We start from the raw sequence: 27,651 nt of genomic DNA, 5'->3' as shown, positions 1-27,651 counted from the left end.
CCTGGTTGACCTTAGCACCAAATTTTCCCTAGCACACCTTCAAATTTACTTTTTTATTTAGTTGTTGTTATTCTGGGAAGGGCGAATGGGAAAAGTCATGCAGGATTGCAGAAGAGGACAGGGTGGGATAAGTTGCCCAGAGATAAAAACAATGATCTTTCAAATCAGAAGATAATTTTATATTCTGAATTAAAAAGCCATTAGTTAAAAAAAAAATTGTGCCATTTCAAGAAGACACTTCACACAGGACCAAATTCTGCCTGCTTTATAAAGTCCAGTAGTCCTTCAGGAATTTAAGTGAACTAGCTAAGGGAGCAAAGGTTCTACCTGGTCAAGAAGGATGAAACAGGACAGAATCTAATCCTCAGTGTATGGTTGACTCACTTAAACTTGAAAACAGGTATTACAGAAATAAGTGGCATGTCTTATATGAATGACTACAAAAGGAATTAAAGCTGCTAAGACTGGTGAGGTGCAGAAATGTCAGGTATTCAGGCTTCCTCAGTGGCCAACTTTGCAAAGTTATAAACAAACAAACCACAGCAATAACACATGCTAAAGAAGTCCTCTTCTGTAAAATAAATCTGAAAAAGGAACACTACACAATGCTTTAAAAAAGTATTAAAACCCCTCCACAAGTCTCATTGCAAACCTTTTCTGGCAGTTGAGATTCAACCTCTTTCTTCAATCTTCTCAGCAAGAAGGGTCGGAGTACTTTATGGAGACGACGGATGATCAGAATAGTTTCTTCCTCATTTAAGTCCACCTACAGAAGTTTATAAAAGTCACTACAAGGCAACTCAGTATATTAGGTAATGTCTTCTCTCACATGAAAGGTTAAGTATGTGCAATAATTACTTGCATGTTACAACCAAACTGACTCTGAGTCAAAAGAGACACCGGTATTAAAATTTTCTGGCATTATAAAAAAGGTGGCTTTTAGTTACGTTAATTCCCTAAGTATCAGGGAGAGTTCAAACACTAATCCTTCTGTAAAAGCTCCTTTCTCTTTTCATCAAAGTGGTTTGTTTCTGATGTTTTAAAAAAACCTGCCACAGTACCCTTTCTCCAGTCATGGCAAACGGAGCGTTGAACCACTGTTCAAAGGTGCTACAGCTCTTGAAAATGGTTGGGAGGAGGAAATTGAGAAGAGCCCAAAGTTCAGGCAATTTGTTCTGCAATGGAGTCCCAGTCAGCAGTATTCGCCTTGGGGCCACATAGTGAGTATTCAAGACCTGAGTCAGCTTGCAGTGGTGGTTCTTCATCCGATGGCCTTCATCTACTATCATGTACTTCCATCGAATCTGCAAGGCAAAGAAGTTGGCAAAGTTAGAGCAGGTCAGACTTAGTCAAATTCCTCCCAACAGGTATAGCACAAAAATATTTCAAGCCTGAGACATACGTAATTCTCATTTATTAAAAAAGCCAAATCAAGCATTATCCAAGAACCAGTGCCATTGCAAGCAGCAAAAATAGAAACAAACACTAAGTATGCTGAATCTGATAGGGAATTCTGACTTGAATTGCAACAGAAAACAGTGGATTCCTCCCATATCTGGGAAAAAGATTAGGGTGACAGTTCTTCAAGGCCAGAGTATAGTTCACAGAGGAAGAAAGAAGCCATATAAACTCAAATAAACCCACCTGCAACAACAACCTTGACAGAAGACAGAAGCATTTTCAGACAAAATAACTATCCTCACAAACAAAAGCAATCCTGAACTTTGTTTTGTTTCAGCTAATCCTATTTTTTTTACTCAAGAACGAAGCAGCATAATTACAAGCATCTCATCTCAGTTACTGCACCTTCAAATAAAGTTTCTATTTCTTAAAGTGAAAGCTTAAATGCAGTCAGAGCAGATGTGGAAAGAAAGTTGTTCAAGCTCTCTGTTACCACCTGTACAACAACATGGGCAGTAAACACATGTGCCACACTGACTATATGACTAGGAAGGCCTCGGTTTGTACTTTCATAGGTGCTAATTCCATTTCCCAGGACAGACTGAATGGCATAGTGCTGTCCTTCCTATCTTTAAGCAAGGGTGGGGAAAAACTAGAGGGGATGGAAAACTCTGCAGTCTCAATCTGTTCTCAAGTGTTCAGAATTATGCTAAGAAAATGCACTGTCTTTGTAATAATAATCTAAATATGCAGTATGTAATAGTATGAAATAAAGTGAAAGTGAACAACAAAGGCACAGTAGGACCATATGGTTTCTCCTTATGGCAAAATACTCTTTAGTCTGCTTTGTGTGTAGATGAAACTGACTTAAGGTACAGTTCCTTTCAAATTAATTCTTTACATTTGAGGCATGTGTTGGCAGATAGTGAGCCTTTAAGAACTGGGCCATATGTAGTAAAGAGTTTGGATACCAAATTAATGATACACATAACTATTTAATCATTTGGGGAAAACTGACCACATAGTTGGAAAGGCTGTAATAAGAGTGAGCTTCAGGGAAGAAAAAGTGGAAAAAAATTAAAGTCAGGACTGTAGATTAGGTTAAATGCCATTGAGCAAAGGGGAGAAAAGTCATGTTTTTCCAAGGACAGGCAGGTATATAGTACTGACAGAACTGCACAAAGGAATTAGTCTCCTGGCAACATTCAGGAAAATCCTGGTGCTTACAGGGAGAAGAGCAGTGACTGATAAGTCCAACCATAAACAGAGGAATAGCAAAGTAAATGAAAAGTTTAACTTTTATTGAAGGACAGAACAACAACTCAGGACTTCCCTATAGAACAAAAATGTGTTTTGTGCTATGCACCATTTGAAGGTGTCTTGAAGGTCTTGCTGTTAAGAGATGACAATCATTATTACCTTAGCAAGGATGTGTTTGTCCTTTATTATGTACTCGTAAGTAGTTAAAAGAACATTAAATTTTCCACTTCGAAGCTGAGGAACGAGTGAGCGGCGCATTGCAGGTGTACCCTAAAAGAGAGAGAGAAGTGAGGGGTTACTCTTTCTTCTGATGAAGAAAATGTATCATTTTTATGAAAAGCAGACACAGAGCAACCACATGAACTTGTAATCCTACAGTACATCAATGTATTCCAGACTTCTTCAGAGTGTTTTCCCTAAGTGGTTGCTACACTGTCAAGCTCTGTTTATGGGGCACTGGAAACATGTAGCTAAGTGGCCTAGTCTCTTTACAAATTGCTTGGCTGTACCACTGCTACAGTAGCCAAACAGCAAAGTATTCATTTATGTATAAAATGTGAAGTAGTTATCATTTGTATTACTCTCATCAGAAGCCTTGCAAAGTTATAATTAACAAGTTTATTCTGCATTTCCCTATGTGAAAGTAATTACAGTTTATTACAGTTGTCTGTCTTAGTATGATTAACTCTCATAGCTTTGTAGCTGATATACATGACTTAAAAAGCACACAGCTTAGAAATGCAGAGGAAAAGCTGGCTGTCATTCCTTCAACTCTATAATCATATAACAAGCAAATCAAACCTTGTAAGAGATCTTCACGACAGAAGGAGCCCATTTGTCAAATTCATACGTCCAATTAGATAAAGTCCTATCATGGAGATTATAAAGAAAAAATAATATATTTCAACATTTGCAGGTCAAACTTTATAAATGTTTCCAAGTGGTTGCCAACTTTTCAACACATTTCCTGTAATCAACAGCCACAATTAACAGTATATTTAAAAAAACGCACTATAATAAAATACAAGCATCTCTGAGAGGGGAGTAAACAGAAAAAAGTGTGAAACCCTCTTTCAGCTCATATTCAGGAGCCTCTTTGAAACCAATTCAGAGTGGTATTTTACATGCATCCTTGCATTTTGGAGCATGTTACGGATAAGAAAGATAACCCTGAACAAAAAATATATCTGTAAGTTCTTTTATACTGCTTATGATCCAAAAACTGACGTTACAACTTTTCAAATGTAGCCTCATGAAGTTTGTGTTCTACTCGAGCAGAACTACTCAAGCGCCACCCAGTGTCACTATGCAGGTCTGTTTTTGCACCGTGTTTCTGCTGGTTTTATGACTAACCTAGTTGTTATCATGATATAGCAGCACAAAATAACCCTGAGGTTTTTTGGTTACTTGCCTTTTTTTTTTTTTTTCTTCTTACTGGACCTGTGATGGCAGCAGTACTAGCTATTACAAAAAGGCAGGGAAAGGCATCTTTCAAAACATATACAAGAAAGAAATTTCAGATCCTGTCTGTTAGTCAATCAGTTACTACTACAGCGCAGCCAGCAGACAGGATACCTCAAAAGAAATCAAAAGACATGGCCACAAATAAAATTTATCCCAATCCTACAACACATTTGCACGCTCAGCACCATTGGTGGACAAATTATCTAACGAAAAGGCCAGGGAACTTCTGCATATCTATCAAGTCACTTAGATACAAAAATAAGCAAACAATCCTCAATATCCTACATCAGTTTTAGAATGCCTGACAGTTTTTATTTGAAACACAGCACTTCAAATCACTAAAACCCACACCTCATCTTTAGAGAAAGGCAAATGCATGAAAACAAATGTATAAAACAAGTAGCACCTTGGAAAACTAAGGAAAAGTAAAAGGGGGCAGCACAATAAACCACCAAAATCTGGACACCTGATCAAAGTGTGAACATCACTCATCAAGGCTACATCCAGGGCTAGCTATACAGTACTTTGATCATCCAATCTCATTAAAGCATGATTACTTGGTATCCGATGGGGTGCCAGTTGTTTAAAGAATTAAGCAACAGCTTTTTAATATCACAGTTAAAAGTTGAATGGGGAACTCAGGCATGTAATATGAAAGAAGCATCATCCCCCTCTTGTGGCTTAAGAGTGAATTACAATAAATTCACTACCCAGTTTTGCCAAAAGAGTGGACAGTGAAAATAATGGAATCAGGTGCTTTATCAGCCTTCTGGTCACCTTTCCAATGCCAGACAATCACCTGGGAAGACATGATGAAAGAAAATACTGAATACACACTCACTGTAATCCTACTGTGCACCTCATCTTGTCATTACATGAAAAACAAACGTGTTCTGAATAAATCAATCTGCAATGCTTAGAACGGTAATAGCAGAAAGAGATCCTTTACTTACGAAAGGGGAACAATGATGAGATAGGGGCCATTGAGTCTTTTGTGCTCCATCAGGTAAGTGATGAGTGCAATAGTCTGTATTGTCTTTCCAAGCCCCATTTCATCAGCTAAAATTCCATTCAGATTGTTATTATAGAGTGAAACCATCCATTCCAGTCCCTGGAGCTGAAATCGACAATAACAGTTTCAGTTTTTTAAAACCCACACAAATAATTAACACCAGTGCTACAGAACCATGGTTCTGACATCTCTGCCTACTTACATGTTGGATTTCCTATAAGAATACTATATGCACGGGTATCCCTGGCTATCTTAACAACTTCCCTTCCCAAAAAAAACCCCAAACAAGATAAATTTCTGGTAACAGCTACATGGAAAGTATCACTCCTCTTCAGCAGAGTACATAATATGAAGTCAGATTTCACACATGGAGGTTTTTTTGTACTGCACACAAAGCAACACAGGCACTCACATGTAAGGTTGATAAATACTTAACATTTCAAGAGTTTATTCTTCAAGTTCGACGCTGTCAAATGTTAAACTTTCTGTGTATATTTCATGCCATTTGCCTGTGTCAATTAAAATCTTTCAAAACCAAATGCATCAAGTCCATGGCAAAACATGTAAGCCTCACACTTGCCAACTGCATCACTGGCATGCTAAAGCTCTTGCAGCACATGTCCATTTACTGTCTGCTGTCCATACCTCCAGGTGTCAGAGTAGGCTCCCTTGTGTGTAAAATCCCAGAGCCAGAAGGAAGCCAGAGTACACTAGCTGAGAAATGTCTATATAACAGAGTTTCACACTCCAAGGAGTACTGCTAGAAAGCACGTACTAAGATTACTCCCTTGTCACACAGACTTCCACATATGTGTTTATCACACTACTCATGCAAGTACAAAGTAAGTTTTTGCTTCTAATACCCAGACTTTTGGTGTGTCTCCTGCATGGAGAGAGAAGTAAATTAAGAGGTCTGAGAAAGGTCAGAGAGGAAACACTACATGCTTGAAGTAACCTTCTGTAGTCCCGGTGAGAGAGTATCCAAAATAACATTGCCAATTTACTGGCTTTAGGTACATGTTGATTGATTCATATTTAGATATTAAACACTCAGGCCACCAAGAACTGATCAGAATTTTTCTGCAACCGTATGTCCCACTTACCAAGTAGCCTCAGAATTAAGGATAGGAAAACCGTCTAAGTTCATTGAACTTACGCCAGTATACCAATATGAAGGAAGAGACCATCTGACCAAACTTGACAGTAATAAACATGGAAAGCAGAAAAAAAGTTGAAAAGGAAGAAGCATGTAAAATCTACAGGACAGGGAAATACAAGGAATGAAGAGGAGAGTAGCAGAACAGTCTCCTTCAGAATACTCCTGCTAGAACCAAAGCCAAGCCTCAACGCTCCTAACATAAAGCTCCTTAGGCAAGTTGCCTCTCACCTCTGGTGCAATTACTACATAGAACAGACACCATAAAGAACAAAACTACTTAGTCAATTGCTAGATATCACACTGAGCAGCTAAAGGACCTGCTCTAATTGGGAATCCCTGTGAGTGTCTGCGTAACTCCTCAGACTGAATTATTTTGCTTTGTGGCACATAGGGAAATTGCACTGCAAAGCATAGATCTGCATAATTTAAGAATATTTCTATGTTCCATAAGGAATTACAATTCAGGAAGTAAAGGAATTATCACAATCTTAACTTCCCATCCATGAGCACTTAAAGCCAATATGGCCATCGAATTAGTATTGTTATACACTATTCATTTAGTACATCATATAAACCTTCCTCAACAATGAATCAGGATTATGCAGTAAAGGCTGCTGACTGCATCTGTTGGCTCCCTGCTTCACTGGGTGCACAAGCTAGACAACATATTGACAAAGAGGTTGCAAAAATAAAGAGGGCATCATAGCTGAGAAAGCGGCATATTTCTCTATATGGTTGGATTCTATCTTGTCTTAGTCACAGTTTTCCTCAATGGTGCCAGAACAGTTATTTAACCTACCAATGTTCAAAATCAGTCCCTGAATGACACGTTCCTTTTTTTGTTGGAGGGCTCACAGTAAGACACCTAGAAGTGCTAAGGTTTCCCAACAGAATTCAAATTGAGATGGAGTTTTGCTATGAACAAGTAGGATCATAGGATTATTCAGCATGGAACAGACCTCAGGCAGTCTCTATGCCAATCCCCTGCCCACAGCAGGTCCAGCCTTGGGGTCAAGGCTTTATATGGTCAGTGATTGAAAACCTCCTAGGTAAAACCTGTCAGAGCCCCTGCTCCACAGCAGTGCTGTCCCCTTCTGTACACGCAGTCTGAACCCTCTTGCTTCAGCTCTTGCTCATTGTCTTGTTTTCTCACCATGTCCCACAGTGAGGAGCCCAACATAAAAATACTAAAATGCTTTGAAAAGAGAAATCTGCTTAACTCTTGAATTTTAAATTATTTAAACAAGCAAATGTAATAGATGGCAGTGCTGAGGAGCACAGGAAGCAGAGGCTGTAATCATAATGCTCTGCACACTTAGGAACGGTCGTCCTCCTAGTTCTCTTCAAGCAGAAGCAGATACACATCTAGGTGAGTAAGTATTATTCTTCATTTTATGTAGATGCAGAAATAGTGTTCTGACTGCAGAAAATATGGAGGTTCTTGGAGTTTCATAGAAAGCTGTACAATAACAGAAATGTTGAAAACATGTACCAGCGACATTTTCAATCACAGAATCATAGAATGGTTTGGGTTGGAAGGGATCTCAAAGATCATCTAGTTCCAACCCCCCTGCTGCAGGCAGGGACACCCTCCACTACACCACGTTGCCCAAAGCCTCATCCAACCTGGTCTTAAACACTTCCAGGGATGGGGCCTCCACAGCCTCTCTGGGCAACCTGTTCCAGTGGCTCACCACTCTAACAATAAAGAATTTCTTCCTAACATCTAATGAATCATACATGAATCTAGTTTATGTCAGAATACAGAAGTTCCTAGCTACTAAATCCACTGAATGTCTGTAAAGAATACGAGACATCAACCTCCATAGTAAAACAGTTTTCTTGTTTCCAAATTTTATCTGTCACTTAACTGAAATATTAGGATCTTAGTTAAAAATTAAAATCTTAAACTTTTAAATATTGGAAGAGGAAAAAATATTGTTAACCCACCACAAATGAAAACAGTAACTATAACTGAAATTTCAGGTCAATGAGAAGGACAGCAAAACCAAAATACTATTGGTCTGCAATGAAATAAAAAGTTACAGGTATATGCAGAAAGTTGGTATTATTCTTCAAGCAGTATGCATGAAACATTATATGATAGGTATTGTCATTGCTTTGTCCAAATTCCCAAATTTTAACCTACTAGAGAGCTTCTATTTCTTAACAAATTTTCAGTTTGCCACTTGAAATGCAACATTGAAATGTCGAGCTTATTACCAGTTTATGTATTGTAACGTTTTAATGATTTCTTACCTGATAATGTTTTAGTGTGCCATTAATAAGAAGAGAAGACTGCTTTTCTACCCTTTCTGTGATTGCATGAGCGACAGTGTAGTAGGACTGAGACCCCCTAGCACTATATTGCATGCTATATTCATCATCCACATCTTGTTTGGCTGTCCTGCAAATCAGAAAAAGAACTGAAGTGAATTTCCACAAACAAACAGGCTTTTTGACCATAGCTCACATATGTATGTCTAAAGAAACAGTGCAAATGCCCAACTGTGGTCAGTACACCAAAGGGCACAAGCTACTTTATGAACAGTACACAATTAATACCAAATGACCATGTTCCTCTCCTGCAGATGTTCAAGCTGGAGAAGCTACCATAACTCAGTGTAAGCTACAGCAAGCTACTTTTGGGAAATAGTGCTGTCGGATATCACAATTCCTAACAAAAGCCAGCATGTAAATAACACTCACTCAATGATTTGCTTTGCATCTTTCTCAGAAACCTCCTCACTGTTAGGATCCAGAAGTATCTTATCATCTGATTCTAACTTGCTTGATTCTTCATCATCATCCTACAGAATACAGAAAAAGAACAAGGGTGCTGGGAAGTTGAACATCTACCTAAGTCATACTTTCAATTGGCATTCACATATTGGTATCTTTCATTGGTCAGTGCTTTATGACAGAAATCTGAATCACAAAGTTCAACTTACACCTATTCTGCAACAGAATTGCACCGCCAGCATAACAAGACAACAATTTTTGACATACCTTAACCAACAGAAAGTCACAATACTTTGAAATAAAAAGTACTTGTCCCCTTTAATGGTCTTACTTTTAAAAGCCTTACTCTGTCTACCGTATTCATGGAGAGGATTGCAATACCATGTACATGTTTATATCAAATTCCAGATGTATGATAATTTAATAAAGCTTAAAAAGCTGCCAAAACCTGCTGGTTTAGACTTCTAGTTTCTTAACTTTTTAAAAACAGACCACATTTTTACTCTTTTTAAAATAACTTGTGTTCTGGCTACAGTTGCAACAGATAACCAACAACTTAAAATCTCACTAATGAAGCTGAACAAAACACTTCTCTGAGTTCCGCAAGCGTATTCTCCTAAGAATTATTTCCCCAGCTCCAAACAACACTGCTGGTAAAGAGTCTGTGCTCAAAATGTGGGCACATCTCTTATAACATTCCTCCTAGAATATGACAGGTATCAGGCCCTCCCCTCCTATGTTAATACTGAGAGTCTTGTAGAATTACATTAGCAGTAATTAGTCCTACAAAGGCATGTACCTTAACGTCATACAGTCCAGTCAATTTCAGTGGTTATTTGGTCTAGTATTGTAAAGACTGCCAGACTTAGGAGGTCTGATTTCTATGCGTAGTTCTGCTACTAGACGGTTGATTGAACATGGTCATTCTCTACACCTTAGTCTTCCTCTCCCTTATAAAGTATTTGTCTGAAAAGTGCTATGTAAGTATTGGTATTGATTATTCATAGTATCTAATATTATGACTCTGCAGGGTTGTGATCTTTGTGTGTGTTGATTTTCAGTTTAAGATTCTTTTTAGAATTTTTTGTAATAACAGTATTTAAATCACCACTGAAGTATTGAATCAAATAAGCCTACCCTGAACAGTCTGAACCTAAATCCCTGGCATAATCCCTAAACTTTTTAATAAACATAATATATAAATAATAACTGTGTTAGTCAGAATTGTTAATAAAACCTCCAATGCATAAACATTAAAGATGTTAACTTCACTCAGCACAAAGCCACAATACAGCCTTTCCTGACATGCACTTTAAAACAGGAACCTGCTTATAGTCTCTGGTTCCTGATTATTAACGGTCAGAGTGAAATATTTACTCTTCCTAAGCTCGATTACCAGTTAGGCATTTACAGCATATATAAAGGGCAACCACTATGAACTGAAAGGAATTATAAAACCATTTACTTTTCCTGTTTGCATTATTCTTAAAACACCTACACATCTGTTATCACTTTCCCTTCCTTATGAAAAAGAGGAAAATATCACATGGAGTAAGTATTAGTTTTTTATTGTATTACTTGTCACACAGTATTTGTTTTAAAGACACATACCTCCTCCTCATATTCAGAGCCGCTTTCATCTTCACTGTCTGACCTGGGAGCAACTTCATAGCTGTACAAAGATGGCAGAAAGATTAGGAATTACAGATAACAAGAGAAGAGATTAGGTTCCATAGATCTCCTACTCCACTTACACATAATAAATTAAAAGAATAGAGTAGGTAAAAAAGAATAACTAAGAAAAGCCCATGAAAAATATCAATGCAAACAGAAGCAGCAGCATACTTGCATGCTAACTACTTACCCAGGGTTCATTTCCAGCCAAGCATCCAGCTGACTTGCTTTTGGTGCTTCTGGCCCAAGAAGAACTTTGCCTGTTTCAGTGTGAGTCACTTTGACTGGAAGGTCACTCATCTGACTGCTCTCATCTATGGGCTAAAAATTCAAATGAAATTTTATACCATAAGGCAGCTGAATTTCATACTTGTCATACATAATAAAAAGTACTAATAGCACCTTCAAAATTCCAGATCTGAGCAAGCAGTGAAGTTTTGTTATTAGAAGCCACACCTTCCCACATGGCTATCAAGCAAAAAATGAGTCACAGTATTTCTGCATCTAACATATTCTGTGTGACATCCACAAATATATCACAGTATTCAAAACAAATTAACAAGAGCAGCATAGAAAACACTGTTGGCGTCTGTGACACAAGGCACAAGGTATGTATGCTTATAGGCGTTTAATCCTGTTATTTATAGCAACGAACATCCGTAACAGAAAAACATATATTGACCTTATGACCTTTACTCTTACATGAAGTAACGATTTAGCCAATTTTTTAAGTAAAGAAGGCCTATTTTAAAGATTCACTGTCCTGACTTCTTCAGTTAAGCTGATAAAGCACCTGCAATAACAAAACCTTTTACTTATTCTGGTACTCTAACAAAACCAGAATAGCATAATTACTTTTTCTTTTATTTCTTTGCCCTGTTTAATCATAAATTTTCTACTTGAAAAACTTTTTGCCTTCTACTGCTGCTTCTACTGAACAATCTTTTCCATATATATATACACATATGAATGAAAAAGAAAAAATAACTGTGAACAGTTATAAATACAGTGACTGACAGAGTATAAAACTTATTCCATTTCCATAAGTGCTGAAGTTACAGGAATGTTATGTGCATTTTCCTTGTGCAACCATATTAAAGGATTTTGCTATAACTTTTTAACTACATCAGCAAAAATATCACTCACTACTATAACAAAGACCAAAAGTAAAACAATAAATATAATTCTAAAGTCTTTATGTATAAATAAAATTGAATAGAAAAATGGCATTAATAGCATAGCTTTTAATGAGGCAGCATATGCTCTGCTATCGAATGAAAAATATTATTCAAAGAATGACACCGAAAAATTACTCATTTCCATTTGCTTCTGAGGAAGAAAGAACTTTCACATGTCTTAAGCCATCATAATACTACGGTCTATCCTGTGTCTGAAAGGTAATTACAAGCAATGTCAACAGTGTATTCTATAAAAATGAGAAGAAAGAACATATTATGTTTACAACCTCATTTTAGAAAGTAAATTATGTCTACACACAGACTGCAAGAAAAACATTTATTTTTAAGCATATAACAAAGCTGAAGCTGAGAGGGATTCTTCAGCATACTCAGTGATAGATTCTATATATTTTTATTCTAGTCTTCAACTTTCTGAAGAGAAACAGGCTAGCATAAATGTTAATCTAGATAATTTTTATTCCTGGTTATAAACAACAGCTCTTCTTAGAACATTTGTGGTCATGATTTTTTTTAAAGCTATAGCAATGGCACACAGAACAATCACCGGAGAGTTTTAAAAAACCCAACAAAAAAACCTCCTTATAAAATTCATACCTCTCCATCAGGACCAAGACCAGATGCCATTCCTTCTGCATTTTCTTCAGCCTTCTACAACAAATGAAGTGAAAAATACCACAGTCAGATTACAATTATAGAGAGAATATATATGTACTTTATATGATGTAAGCGTTTTGGACCATGAATATGTTTCAGTCTATTTCTGAATAGCTTGGGATGACCATAATTTAAGGCGTGGGTGGATAGAGACAGGCAGAGAGTTACTACCACATACACAAACCATTTACTAGTATGAATAGGGTGCTTACAACATCTGTAGTCACTATAATAAATCTGCATCTAAGAAGTGGCTGGTTTACTGAATTTCTGGTCCAGACCTAGAGTTCAGTCACTTACAGACTGTGCTAATACAAATAACATAGTAATTAATTTTCATGTGCTTCACTATTTATTTCCTTTAAAGTGCTTCAATCTCAGTTTTGGAGGTGTCGCTAGACATCACAGATTGTATATTTATGCAGCACTTTTGCTTTGGGTATGTACACAATTTTTTTTGGTCTAACAACTAACTAGAAAGGGTATTTTGAGAGTTCTTGACACTATATCTCAATGAAGTCTAGATTGCAATTTATCAGTGCTGTCCACTGTGCAAAGATCAGATCCTGCTGTGAGCGCACAAACATTTACAACCTATAGTTAAAAACAATTTTGGAAAGCAGAAACACACGTTACAAAGGAGATAAATGTAAATAATGACAGATATCTTGCACTTGTATTTTAGGCTATGCAAAGATGTCTTTAATCTTGACAATTTAATCCTTGACAAGGGAATACCTATTTTATAAATTAGGAAGTTACATTTCCTTCATTCTCCCTATAATGACAGGAAAAACTCCTACGGATAAAGGTGAAAGGTTGCATAGCAAGTTAAACTGGCCTATCAGATGAAAATTTAATCTGGAGTGTTTTTTTTTTTTTATCCATGACTCCAGTGAGGATGTGGGACACTAGCTGAACAGGAGGCTGGAGACAGAAGACAAATACAGGAATGTGAAAAAAGCAGAGAGAAAAAATCTACCATAAAGATTCCCCAAACTGTATCCCAGAGAAAAAAAGGACTAATCCCAAATTTTATTCCTGTAAGAATAGAGGGCTCACATGGATATTATATAATATGAGCCTGGCAAAGATGAGACGTACTTCTTCACCTTCTACCTCCTCACTGCCATTTCTAGGAGAAAATCCTAAGAACTCTCTTCTCTCATTTCTCTGGAAGTACAAAGCATTTAACTACAGGTGTTAGTAGATTAAACTGTGTTTTACATGGATTACAAAACATAAAAGGGTAAGTATTAAAAGTCTATGACTTGGAAAAAGACACAGTGCCCGCTAACTTCAATGAGTGCTGCACCTGTGCAACAATGAATTCATAGAATTATAAATTAAACCAAAGGGTAGTATCATGTGCACCCCTGTATTCTTGACAGATGAGCAAAAGCTTGGTGGAAAGAACTTAATTACAAACAAAAAGCTGCAGATGATCAAGACAGAGCTGAGATTTTTTTCTGCTAATCCTCCTTTAGGTTTCAGGCTTGGATATTTATAAGCACTGAATTATTTATGGAGCATATTTCCTTTCTACTTCAGTGACAGAAAATTATGTCTTTATGGACATGGCCAGAAGATACTCTGTACCTCACAGGTACTTGAGCTAAACTGACATAGAAATAAAACCATACCATAGATGTGGATTGTTGAAGAAATTAATATTTTTCATTAGAGCAGTGCATTTACTTCACATACTATCTCATTAAGGATTATTTCTACTGTGAATTCCATACAATAAATCAGGTCTGTTCTCACTGGTAATACAGGTCAAGAACCACGTGTAAGTTACATCTTAACTTTGTAGGCAGAGGATTGTTCATATGTTAAGAACATACTCTCAACAAAAAGCACAGAGGTTTTGGAAAGAGACAGGAGAAAACATGGAGCGTTTTTAGGCCATTTATCTCCGAAATTGGAATTTTTTACATGCTGGTATTTATTACCATATTTAGAATGCTGCTTGTAAACCATGTAAATACAATGTTAATATTTGTATCAGTAATTAGTAGCAAAGCAGGCATGGAAATGGATTATAAAAATCCTCTTATCCATCCTGCAAGAGATGAAGTGTACTCCGAGCTCACAAAAATGACAAATAATGTCTTAGTGATTATTGCACACATAGAATTATTTTTTCAAAAATAGCACTGTTCAGTTTCCACAATTAGTCTCTCTCACAGGGTAAAGTATTTCATATAAAGAAAGGTAATTTTGAAAAGATTCAATTAAATGTTAAGAATGCACAACGAACAGTACTACAGGAAGATATCCATTTACTATAGTAAACCTACCCAAGTTCTCTCTCTCTAGTCATTTCCAATGGTACTACAAAATGGACTGAGCCAAGTGTAAAATGTGGAGGTCTAAAAAAGTTACCCTATATGAAAGAGCTGCACAAACCAAGCTTTTCCCATCTTCTTATAACATAAAATGTATTCTGGTTCCACTGGATCCTTTTTGGGTACTTTAAGCCTAATTTACATGTCTGGCCCAATTTCGCTTGTAGAAAGTGTATTAGCAAATGAAAGTTAACAGCCCACAATTTTCTAATCCTGCCTCCTTCTCACCTTCTTTGGAATTAATGACACCAAATTTCTTATATATTTCAGTGGAGAGAGATGAGTTAAGAATTTGGCAGTGTAGATGATTTTAGATATTCTGGTATGTGTATGACAATTAGGTATCACTACGTTTATCAACACTAAAATTGGATTTGAAGAAGAGATGGCCTAAAAATACCAGCTGTGACTACTTGCCTTCTTTCTTCTCCTTCTCTTCTTCTTCTCTTTGGCTGCTTGTGCCTGTTTATGCTCCCATACCAGGTTAGTCAGGTTAGCCACATACTCATCTGTCTGCTGCAATAGGTAGGCCAGGCGTCTATCTTTCTTTTGGTCAATCAGCTTACGGTAGCCTTCTTCATCTTCAGCCTAGTAATACAAAATAGACATCAGCCATGACAGAAATGCTTCCAAAGAAACACCAACCAACTCGTATGTCAACGACCATGTGTTATCTTAGGTCATTATGATCTGTGTAGGGGGACAGATGGGTAAAGAACTCATTGGATGATCCGGCCCAAAGGGCCATACATTTGTGTTAATGGGTCACAGAATCCTAGAAACACAGAATCACAGAATGGTTTGAGTTGGAAGGGACCTCAACGATCATCTAGTTCCAACCCCCCTGCTGCGGGCAGGGACACCCTCCACTAGACCACATTGCCCAAAGCCCCATCCAACCTGGCCTTGAACGCTTCCAGGGATGGAGCATCAACAACCCCTTTGGGCAACCTGTGCCAGTGCCTTACCACCCTCATGGTAAAAAATTTCTTCTGAACATCTAATCTAAATCTACCTTCTTTCAGCTTAAAACCATTACTGTTCATCCTATCACTACACTCCCTGATAAAGAGCCCCTCCCCATCTTTCCTGTAGGCTCCCTTCAGGTACCGGAAGGTCTCCCTGCAGCCTTCTCTTCTCCAGGCTGAACAAGCCCAACTCTCTCAGCCTGTCTTCATAGGAGAGGTGCTCCAGCCCTCTGATCAGCTTCATGGCCACCTTCTACACCTGCTCATGTCTTTCTTGTGCTCTGGACCATAGAGCTGGATGCAGTACTCCAGGTGGAGTCTCACCAGAGCAGAGTAGAGGGGGAGAATCACCTCCCTTGACCTGCTGGTCACACTTCTTCTGATGCAGCGCAAGATGCGATTGGCTTTCTGGGCTGCAAGTGCACATTGCTGGCTCACGTCCAGCTTCTCAGCCACCAATTTTATATATATAATATTTTATAATCCCCCAAGACCTTCTCTGCAGGGCTGCAGAGGATCATACTCTATCCAGAGACAGTAAGAAGAGGGATACCACAGGGTCTATTCTGCGGCATGTTGTGTTTAACATTTCTATCAGTGACCCAGAGGAAGGTATGGAGAGCACTCTATTCAAGTTTGCAGATACCAGTCAATATACTTGAGGACTGGGCTGCACTTCAGAAGGACCTCAACAGGCAGAGAAGTTGTGTCATTTCTGACCTTAGAGATTTTCAAGGCATGACTGAAAAAAGCCTTGAGCAACCTGCTTTGAACTTGATGTTGGTACTGCTTGGGGAAGGTGGCTGAACTAGAGAGCTCCCTGTCAGCCTGAGTGACTCTGGGATTCAGTGGCTCTATGATTCTAAGTATTTCCTGCTCTCATGGACTAGTGACTAGAGAAACTGCAGCAGTTATGACAGGTAAGGGGAAAAAAAATCATTTAACATCACATCAAACAGATTAAAATTCCCATAACAGAGATGCTTTGTAAGTCTCCTATAGAGATGATTTTTCAAACACATGAAGTGCAGGTAGCCCATAACCAGAGGAAGAATATGGGAGCTGGATGTGAACTTGCATTTAGTCTTTTTTCCAGTATGAATACAAATCTTTTTCTTTTACCTGTTAGAAGAAAATCTTCTTTTGGGCAGATTATCTATCACCTTTCTACTCTGGTGTTATTTCATCTTTGATACGGGTCACTATCAGAGACAGGATTCACCAGGTAAACCGTATCTCTGAATCATTCTGGCACCTTCTGCATCCTTATAAGTGTGTTGTTAGGGGTAAGACATATCAGGAAGTATTATTTTCATGTGCTTCACATATATCATGTGAAGATATAATGCAGCATTTGGGTATGTCAGAAAAATACAAGGAAAGCAGCAGACATGCCTTTGTCAATTTGGGCTCAAACAACAAATAAAGGAAGTATACAATGGCTTATAAAAACTAAACACGACCAAGAAATATTTTAAAGATGATTACTTTAAAAGACAGCACTCTGGGAGATACAAAAAAATTTCCTGCCTTTCTGGAGAGACACCAGAACTGCAGAAAATGGCAACAACAGCTGTAATGTTCAAATTGAGCTTCTAAAATTCCTTGTAAAATTCAGTTGTAATGTTCAAGCCATCAGAACTACAACACTCAAAACCTAAATTTTTAGAATTATTATTATGGTCATCATATCATTATTATTACTGAATACACAGTCACTGTAATATAGCCAAATATATTTGGGTTGTGTGGCAAGGTTTTGGCAGTGGGGTGGCTCTGGCTTCTGTGAGAAGCTGCCAGAAGCTTCCCCTATGTCCAATAAAGCCAATGCCAGCCAGCTCCAAGACAGACCCACCACTGGCCAAGGCCGAGCCCATCAGTGACAGTGGTAGGCACCTCTGTGATAACATATTTAAGAAGGAAAAAAAACCCTAGCAGTAGTTTTTGCGGCCAGAGAGAAGTGAGAAGATGTGAGAAACTTTGTAGACACCAAGGTCAGTGAAGAAGGAGGGGGAGGAGATGCTCCAGGCACTGGAGCAGAGATCCCCCTGCAGCCCATGGTGAAGACCATGGTGAGGCAGGCTGCCCCCCTGCAGCCCATGGATGATCCCACACCAGAGCAGGTGGAGGCACCTGAAGGAGGCTGTGACCCCATGGGAAGCCCACGCTGGAGCAGAATCTGTGGCCCCATGGAGAGAGAAGCCCATGCCAGAGCAGGTTTACTGGCAGGACTTGTGACCCCATGGGGGACCCACGCTGGAGCAGTCTGGTCCTGAAGGTCTGCACCTTGTGGAAGGGACCCTACCTACTCCCCCCACAGCAGCACATACTTCCTTTATACATTCCAGCTTGTCTTGACAGTACCTTTTTAAATCATACCCATCCCCATTCCTGCATGTGATATATACTAGTATTAACGAGCTGTGACACGATCACCATTTCTAATCACAGTCAGTGAAGGACAATATGTGAATTAATTCAACATTCCTGAAAAGATATGCAAACAGTTTTAGACACAGCACTTTTTCCTAGAACACATCAAGTGTCTGAGAGGAGAAGATGTTTATAAAAAACCCTGGTACATATCTTCAAATTCAAAATTTATCACAACTGGAGTAAAATTAATAGGCAAAATAACCCCACTAACACACACAGTTTGCTTTTGCAGAAGGATTTAATTGACCAATAGGGGCAAAGACTTCTGAGTGCAAAGACCCAAACTGAAAATGCCTATGACGTGCTGTATCTATGGTAAGAGCTTAACCACAGCCTTGGTGAAGGAATCTTAGAAGAAAACACTAATATTCTGGAAGCATTGGTATCCCCTGCCATTTCTGGACATTCAAATCTACTTCATATTTTTCAGCAGTGGACATCTTTATTATTTATGATACTATATGTTAGACTGACATAAGCTCAACCTCACGAAGTACAAAAATATTTCTAAAATATCAAGATTATCTTTTTTTTTATTAGCTCTTTTTTCTCTAATAATTAACATTTTTACAAGCTTGGTTAGATAGACTGCTGGCAATTATCTCTAATTATAAAAAAGCTCTTTAATGCTGATTACTATGGAATTTTAAGAAATGCTCTAGGGCCCAAACATTTGTTATTCTCTTATGCAAGTCCTTCATCTACATTTTACATACACTTTTATTTCTATATTTTTATCATTTTTATATTTAATTATTTCTGCATTTCGTTTTGTGTTTTTTAAAACCAAACTGTTCAGTCCTTATTCATGGTAGGAATAGATTCTGGACAGGGACTAGGGTTTTGCATTACATCTGCACCCATATTAGATACTTACTGTTTTTTACCAGCATGTTTCAAAGTTAAGCATGTCAATTCCCATTCAATTCTATGTTGGCAAAGTGTTAATAAAGTGTTAAACAAGAGCTAACCAATGTCCTGACGAAATTTTTCCAACCCCAGTTGCTACTCGTGCATAAGCATTAATCTGTCTACACTTTAAATTCCAGAATTAGTTAACTCCTGAAATGTAGGCAACCCACTGATTAGTTCCACAGCATTCTGAAAAGACATGGTTATACACAAACCCATTCTACTCTGTCCTATGAATGACACAACTGATATTGTGCAGGTGCAAGGAAGGGAAAACTATGAAATGGCAAGAATGAGTATGGTCCTGGAGCATTAATGGGTAGAACTGACTGCTATCAATTCTCAAGATACATGCATTACTGCTATTTGTTATGTGTTTTCACATGTGAAATCAGCTTTATGTAGAAGTGGCGGAGTAATGCCATGAACAAGTTGATCATATGGAATCTCCAAAGCTATAAACCTAGAAATAAAGCACAGTCCAGTACTTCTATAATGGATCAATACTCCTGCAATAATATAACAGTGTTAGTATGTGAAGTTAATGAGATTAAGTGACATTGTACAGAAGTGGCTGTGCTAAGTTTTCATGCTGGTAGAAAAAAACAATTATTCTTATCAAAAAACTTAAAAAAAAGAAGTAGCTATAGGTTTAAATGAACAGTGTCACATTCACTACCATCATCAGAAATACACATAATCAATCTGCAACAGTTTTAGATTTATACTTTTTGAGTTACAGAAGGTTTATTCTGCAAAGGAAATACACGGGTGTGGCTGAGACTGTATACAAAATATTAAAAGGATACAGTATGTAATTTTAGATAAAATAATCATATTCCTTATTCTACTCCTTACCATTAGTCTCCTCATTCTTTCTTTCTCAATTCTCTCAGTTTCTTTTTTCTGCTCACGCTCAGTGTTGGCATGCCAGGTTGCCACAGCTTTAGAAAGTTTCTGAATTTTCCCAGCAACCGATCGGTGGTACTCTTTAAAATCTTTAGCATGCTGCAGTATGCTGTTCAGGTATTCCTAGAAAAAGAAACAAGTTAGTGCAGATACTTGGACAAAGCACAGGATTTGAAATCAGGAATACATAAGTTCTAACCTTATCATTCTCCAATTGCTTATCACATGATTTGGCATTTTTTTATAATCTTAGAAACTCCAAAGGTAAATAAAATACATAATACAGAAGACCTGCACAGCAAAGCAAGGTGCATTTCTGTCATGGGGCAAATAGCTAGGAAGTTAAAATACCTGATGCTTCTGCCTACGCTTCCTCTCCTGTTCTATCTTCTGCTGTTTCTCAAGTTTTTCTGTCATTCGGGCCTCTCTCAAAGTCTGGCGCTTGCTTCGTTTGTAGGCTTTGGAGTTTAGTGCTGTCTCCAGTGTTGTGTCACGACGCATGCAAGCTACCACCTCTTGTCTTAGCTACCAGTGGGAAAAAAAAAAAACTTAAAAAAAAATAATCATTTTAATACATGGAGAGGTAACTTTAAACACTAGTACGGCAGAGTAAAACAGTAACAGTCCAGAAGATGTCCCCAGCCTCCTTTTCCCTTTCCATTACAGCTCTGAAGAGATCCAGCACCTATACACTTGTAGCAGCTATGTCTGTCTCCCTAAACAAATCTTAAGTCTGCACAGGATGGCCAAAAGTGTTAACCAGTCTTAATCATCATTTCTTCCTTCTTTACAAGATGCTGCAAATGATCGTCCTGCTGCAAGGAAAGGGGCTAGCCAAGATATTACACCATCAAAGTAAAACACGAATGAACAACATACACAGCGTACTTTATAGAGCTGGACCTGAACATAGCTGACAGCTCACTTCATTGCCAGCTACACAGGAGACAGCAGGGAGATGTAAATGTTAAGAGATTGGAACAGTATTGCCACAGTCCCAGCAGTAAAGCAGGGAGAGCCTGCTGCTTTTCATCTGACCTCTGACAAAACTTCATTATAAAGGAGTGCCAAGGTAGAGGGAAGGAAGACTTGGACATCATGGTACGAGTACTGCCAAGACTTCTGTCAGGAAGTATTTTTGCTTGACCTGCCAAATCACATCTTTGTTCTTCCAAACTAGCTGGAAAAGCCAATGGCAAGAGGCCTGTAAGAGTCTGGCAGCATGATTTCTTTTCTGAAACTCATTTGCCAATACGTGCAGTCAACAACCAACTTATATCTTAGGTATGACCTCGTTACGCTTAATTTTCAGTCTGTGCGCTACAGTGGAAATCCTGAAACAGCTCACAGAGAAACACCACACACAACACCAACATACAACTCTTCCTAAAACAAGGGGACTCATGACAAATATGAAGCATGGCCAGAAAGAGGTGTCCCTTGGGATTTGTGTGGAAAATCAGCTTGCAGCCTGTCCAGGTCTTGTTTTGTCTTAGTGCCAATGTCATGTTTATTATGAAAGAAACTTTTGGATACAAAACAAGACATTATGGACACGCTTTATAGACTAGAAGGCACAACAAAGATAAAGCAGGAAGCCAAAAGAACACTTGCACATTTTTATTAAGATAAAAACATAAAATCTAAGTTAAACATTTCTGTAACTTGTTTATTGGTCAAGTTTGCTCTCATGCAAAATCTCCTGCTTAGGCTCAGTGCTGCTGCAAAATCTCTTGCCAGTTTACTCTCTGCTACCTGAATACGTTTGGCTGTGACCTCTATGAGAATCTTCCTGAAGCAAAAGGCATTACCTGGCGCTGGAAGTTCAGTAACCTAAGTGCCTTCAACTCCACTGTAGCTTTGGTTCGCAGATCAGGGGGCAGAGAACCAGGCAAGTTCTCCAGTTCCTGGATTCTGTGAGCAATTCGAGCCTGAAGCCTAAGTAAATAGAAAATTGGATAAGACACCAGGAGAAATCTGTAAGTGGTTATCAAAATTATACAGTAAAAACAAGGCAATTTCTCTCAGGCATTTATTTGGCTACTAATTGTTTCTGAACTAAGAGGCTTTTGCAGAGATGACATTAGGTATCCTTTTCAAATAAGAAAAGAAATTATCAAATAATGAAATTGGTCCTTGGCCCTTCTTTTCATTTTGACTAAAAGTATATGCGTGAAAAGAAACTTGTGAATTTTATTTTACTAATACTATACAGGATTCTGTTTTCAAGCTTCTTTGATGGGTGTTGTTCTATGCACAGTGTAGTCGGTGATGACACAGACAGAACTTTCCTTAACATCTGGAATTCTACTTGCTTATTTTATTGACAAATGAAAAGTTCATTAATAAAGTATTAACACTTACATAGCTGTTACACTGTAAATCAGATTCTATTTCACTCTTCCTTTACAAGCTCCTTTTGCATTCATTTGCAAATTCGAGAGAGAGAGAAAGAGAGAATAATGGACAGGCCAGACAGAACTTGTTTTTTTCTATTTTTCACATTGAAAACCAAGATCACAGAGCTAACAGTTACAAAGTTTTTGTGTTTTTATTTACAAGTAAGCATTTCTATGAACTGCAAATTTTGGCAATGCACTAAAATAACAGACCCCAAAATTTTAAATTATCCAAAAGCTGCATCTAAGTTCAACTGAATCAATGCCCTCTATTTCCCACATGCTGGCAGGAAAAAAAAAATCAAACCCATAAAAAAAACCCCAAACTAAAAAAAACCTCAACCAAAACCAAAGACACCCCCACCCCCAAAACCAGAAAGTCCTCTCTCTCAAAATCAAAAACTTAAAGGCCCAGGAACAGGAAGGTATCTCATCTCTCTATACAGCACAGGACTCACAGAACTTCCTTTTTCTTTTACTTTCACAAAGCACAGAACATCAGATCATGTTAGGAAAAGGTGTCTGCTGCTGTCTTCCTGTGATGACGGCTTTGGAACCACCGTGAAGGGAGAAAGAAAACACTTTCTACAGGGCTTCTTTGCATACAGTGATTGTTCTTCCCCTGCCCTTTTGCCCCCTCATCACTCCACAGTATTAGCACAGTGACATAAACTCTCATACACTGAACATGTCAGCCTCACAGCTGGAAAGTAAATTACACATCAGGCAAAATGGCTGCACCTGATATATGGAGTCAGAACAAATCAAAATACTAGCATCTCGCAGTAACTCCATACATCATGATTTATGTATAATCTAAAAAGCAACTGGAATCACTTCTGCAGTTTCAGACAGTATCTCTTCTGTAATAGTACTCCCTCCTAAAACTCCTAAACTTCTTAAAGTATTTATTTTTTTATATTACCAAAAGACTTCTGAAGTTCCTGGAACAACAAAAAGGAGGTAATGCTGCATTACTGCAAAAAATTAACTTTGTGTCCTCAAGAGAGCAAAAAATTGAAGCAGAATTAGGTAAGTTTTTCATACAGACTGAAAAGTACATCAAGAAGAGTTACTTCCTAGTACGAGAAAGTTCCATTAAATGCTACAAGTACTTGACCAGGCCCAGAGAAGTTCATGACTCCCACAGGAAAATTATTCATTCAGAAAATGACACTGGCGTATTTTGTTCTTTCAAGTGTATGTACTACACTAAAAAAAGTGCACATTTCGTACAACTCCACCTGTCACTGGGCATTCCAGTTATTAAGAAGAGATTTTAGTGCATCTAGGGATGCAAAATCTTGAGAATTAAGTGGTTTTCTTGGAGATTAGATGTGCTATTGTAAATCCACACAAAAAAGCAGCCAAGATGTACAAAGAGAATACTGTTCTACATCACTGATGGGTGCTCTGCCTGTTGCTTATTCACACATGGATGTAATCATGCATCACAACTATGATTTATTACTCTATTTCACTTCCGAAATAGCTGTAATGCTTCTCCTGAAACACCACCTACAAAACAGTCATAGCCAAATCCCAGTTTCACTGACTTTAATGAAACTTTAGGGCAGCAGTCACAACCTTTCCAAACTTCTTTTTTGAGCTGTGAACTTATTAAGGCAGCTGATTTTGTTATCGCTGAGTGCTCCTTCTTCTACTGTACAAGAGGACAGGCACAAGAAGTTAATCTAGGTTCTTCCTAACACATTGTATAGTTTTAGGTATCTAAACGGATGAGTCACTTCACAAACAAACATCAAGTGACATACTCACTTACTAGTTCTGCCAGAACTGGCTTGTTACTTTAACTCCCAGAATAAAATAGGTGAAAGTGCCTGCTGACATAAAAGCTTACACAGTAGAAATTTAAGCAATAGCCAAAGTTGGGCTGGGGTTTATACTTCTGTCATCTTAATTATTAATAAAAATCCAAATATACAACTTTCTTGAGATATAACTAAACATAATGCAAGCTTATAGAGAGTGCTTATTATGTCTTAGCATCACACTAAGCACTCCATTCCCATATAAAAGATTCTTCACAGTGCTAATCATTTCTCTGTTGTTCTCAACTCAGGATTATAAAAAGGCTGATCAAAAATAAATGCACGTGAAATTTTATCATTAAATTATAAGGGAGATTAGTATTTCCAGGATAACTTTTCCTCCTATTTTTTTCCTCCATATGCTGAAATGATTGCAAAAAACAGAGGTCTGCACCGAGCAACAAACAATGACACCTTCTACACTTTTGAGGGTGATTATCTTCCTTTTACAATCCAGCCAGAGGGAAGGAATAGGAAAAAAAATCAGTACTTCTAAGTCAGTACAGATACTACCTCAGAAAACTACCATTGAAACTCAGGTCCGTTCTCTATTAAAATAAAGTGCTGGTCAACAAAGTTTAAATACTAATGAAAATCTACAGCACATATATGGAAGAATAATGAAAAATGGCAGCCAGAGGGGTTACATATAAAACAAAAAAAAGGAACATATTTTGAAGGGTTTCTTCAGACTTTCCTAGAAGTACTAATTGTATTGTCAGGGTACTAATGGTAATAGTAATAGCAGTAGTATTTTCCTGAGTAGTCAGTAGGATTTTTAAAAGAATTTCGTGACAGACATCCCAACCCAAGTGCATGCAACTACTCAAGGTGTTTCTCACCACAGCCGCCTTCTGTGTGCCAAGCAGTAAGCCATGAAGATACATAAACAGAGACTTTGCAGATAACAGAAAGAAAACACAGACAATCTACAGGACACTAGCAAGTGTATTTTTTTTTTTAAATTAGCAATGAGAAGGTAGAAAAAAGCCCTTCCATGTAATAAAACACTTTTAAATTACAACACTATTAGCTGTTTTAAAAAATAACATTATTAACTTTAAGAGATCTATTCAGTGAGATTAAAAAGTAGCACTTTATTTTGAAGAAAGTGTTAAGGAGAGTTTTACAAAAGCACGGTATGAATTTTTCATTCTGGCCAGATTTCAAGGAACACAACAAGTTTAACAGCTCTCTCTATATGAATAATTTAAACTTCTTATATTGATAAGAATTTTAGATATCTAAGTTTCTTTTTATCCACCTTTAGTCACACAGAGATTAACAACAATTATCATATAACCTCATGTCAAATCAACAAATGCTGCAAATAGCTTCTCGGCACAACCATGTAAATTTGACAGCAACATTAACTCTCCATTTTTTTTCTCTTTGCTAATACACGCTGGAGCCTGTTATATAATCAGATCAAGGCTTTTCAGGGAGAAAAAGCAGTCTGCTGATGTTTCATTAGATTCAAAGCTTTTCCAGATCCTGCAATACGTTAATAGGTGCATTACTGCTTCTCCATCTGTACCGGTCTATTTAGCATGTGGTTAATGAATAGGAACACTATACTGTACTACTAAGTGCCTATTTGATGAATTGTTTGATGAAACAAACTACATAATGTCCTAGTACCAAGCAAAGGAAAAAAGAATTGCTATCACTGACAAAAAAATAATTAGATGTAATTCTATAACAGCAAAACCTAAAGTATTTCATGTTTACAATATTGTTTTGTGTGTAAGACATGCTCTAATACATAAATCATGTACATAACCCATTAAGAAATGGAAATATGTATGCAGTACCATGTATTCTCCCCCAAAAGTCTGCCGTTATGCTCTTGAGAGGTGTGTATACAATAAGAGAAATGGCTAAACACCTCAGCAATTAACTTTTTATCATGTAGCTCATGAATTAGTACTAAATTACTGTCTCCTCAGTAGCACACTTCAGATATTTAGTCCAGAAACACCATGTTCGAGGTCACTGTCATGGTTTAACCCTGGCCAGCAACTAAGCACCACACAGACACTCACTCACTCCCTCCCTGACCCCTGGTGGGATGGAGAAAGAATCAGAAGGGTAAAAGTGAGAAACGAACTCGTGGGTTGAGATAAAAACAACTTAAGAACTAAAAAGAATTTTTTTTTTTAATTGTAAGGAAAAGAGAGAAGAAAATAACAGAGAGAAAAATAAAACCCAAGAAATACAAGTGATGCAAATGAAAACAATTGCTCACCACCAACTGATCAATGCCCAGCCAGCCCTAGAGCAGCAGGCCCGTGTCAAACTCCCTCCCAGTTTTATCTCTGAGCTTGACGATGACATGCAGTATGGAATATCCCTTTGGTCAGTTGGGGTCAGCTGTCCCAGCTGTGTCCCCTCCCAACTTCTTGTGCATCCCCAGCCTCCTCACTGGCGGGGTGGGGTGAGAAGCAAAAAAGGCCTTGACTTTGTGTAAGCACTGCTCAGCAAGAACTAAAACATCCCCGTATTATCAAAATTGTTTTCAGCACAAATCCAAAACATAGCCCCATACTAGCAGCTATGAAGAAATTTAACTCTGTCCCAGCCAAAACCAGTACAGTCACTAAGTAAACCTAATCTGTAGTTTTCAAGAATTTCTACATTAATCAGATTCAAAGTTCACACTTTCCCGCTATAAGGCAGTATACCTACATTTCACCTTTTGCATCTATCTATATGTTTGAAATATAAATCCTTAAAATACCTATGTGATAATTCTGTGTTTTCATGAACATGAGTAATTCAAAGAGTTTTCCAAGTATTTCAAAGTATAATGCCCCTTTATTAAAAAAAGTTAACTACTGAGACACCACAAGAGACAACTGTGCCACAGAGCTTTCACTGACATCACTAGTTTCAGTATACAAATGTTTATATTGGCTTTTTTTCTATTCCCTTTTTATGAAGAAAATGTGAATACATCATGTTTCTTTACTAAACTTGCCTGTACTAAAGCTAAGTCTTGCATTGTCCAAAGCACAAAAGCTGTTAAACTGCTTTTTTCAAAGTTTTTGTCTAATGTTACTTACAGAGTTTTAAATAATGAAAAGACTTCTGGAAGTTCTAAGCATTCTGGTACACAAAGAAAACCAAATTCCAGCAGTGTTCAACATTACAACAGCTTGGATCATTATCTATGTGCTACTGTAAAAAATAAAAAATAAAATCCTTCTGCTCCCAAATTCCTATCAAACTTCCATCTCATTTACTCTGGCAAGAAGATCAGGGTATTCAGAATGTAAT

The 27,651-nt window shown here is 37.7% G+C and overlaps 1 protein-coding gene across 9 annotated transcripts in view; it reads right to left on the bottom strand.

The window, feature by feature from the left end:
* Positions 1–27,651, bottom strand: part of SMARCA2 (SWI/SNF related, matrix associated, actin dependent regulator of chromatin, subfamily a, member 2) — a 120,557-nt gene that overhangs the window by 54,987 nt on the left and 37,919 nt on the right. For all 9 annotated transcript variants that reach the window (XM_054809018.1, XM_054809024.1, XM_054809023.1 and 6 more), the window contains 14 exons: positions 21,953–22,079; positions 20,493–20,666; positions 20,091–20,264; positions 15,334–15,504; positions 12,506–12,559; positions 10,903–11,033; positions 10,650–10,710; positions 9,006–9,106; positions 8,556–8,703; positions 5,079–5,242; positions 3,463–3,529; positions 2,821–2,931; positions 1,062–1,304; positions 653–766 (listed from right to left, as the gene is read on the bottom strand). In XM_054809018.1, coding sequence (XP_054664993.1) covers positions 653–766; positions 1,062–1,304; positions 2,821–2,931; positions 3,463–3,529; positions 5,079–5,242; positions 8,556–8,703; positions 9,006–9,106; positions 10,650–10,710; positions 10,903–11,033; positions 12,506–12,559; positions 15,334–15,504; positions 20,091–20,264; positions 20,493–20,666; positions 21,953–22,079 — 1,840 coding nt within the window. The remainder of the gene's footprint in view (positions 1–652; positions 767–1,061; positions 1,305–2,820; positions 2,932–3,462; positions 3,530–5,078; positions 5,243–8,555; positions 8,704–9,005; positions 9,107–10,649; positions 10,711–10,902; positions 11,034–12,505; positions 12,560–15,333; positions 15,505–20,090; positions 20,265–20,492; positions 20,667–21,952; positions 22,080–27,651) is intronic.

The sequence above is a fragment of the Grus americana genome, chromosome Z, assembly GCF_028858705.1.
Source record: "Grus americana isolate bGruAme1 chromosome Z, bGruAme1.mat, whole genome shotgun sequence".
Taxonomy (NCBI): Eukaryota; Metazoa; Chordata; class Aves; order Gruiformes; family Gruidae; genus Grus; species Grus americana.
This window is presented reverse-complemented; position numbering and strand designations above follow the sequence as displayed.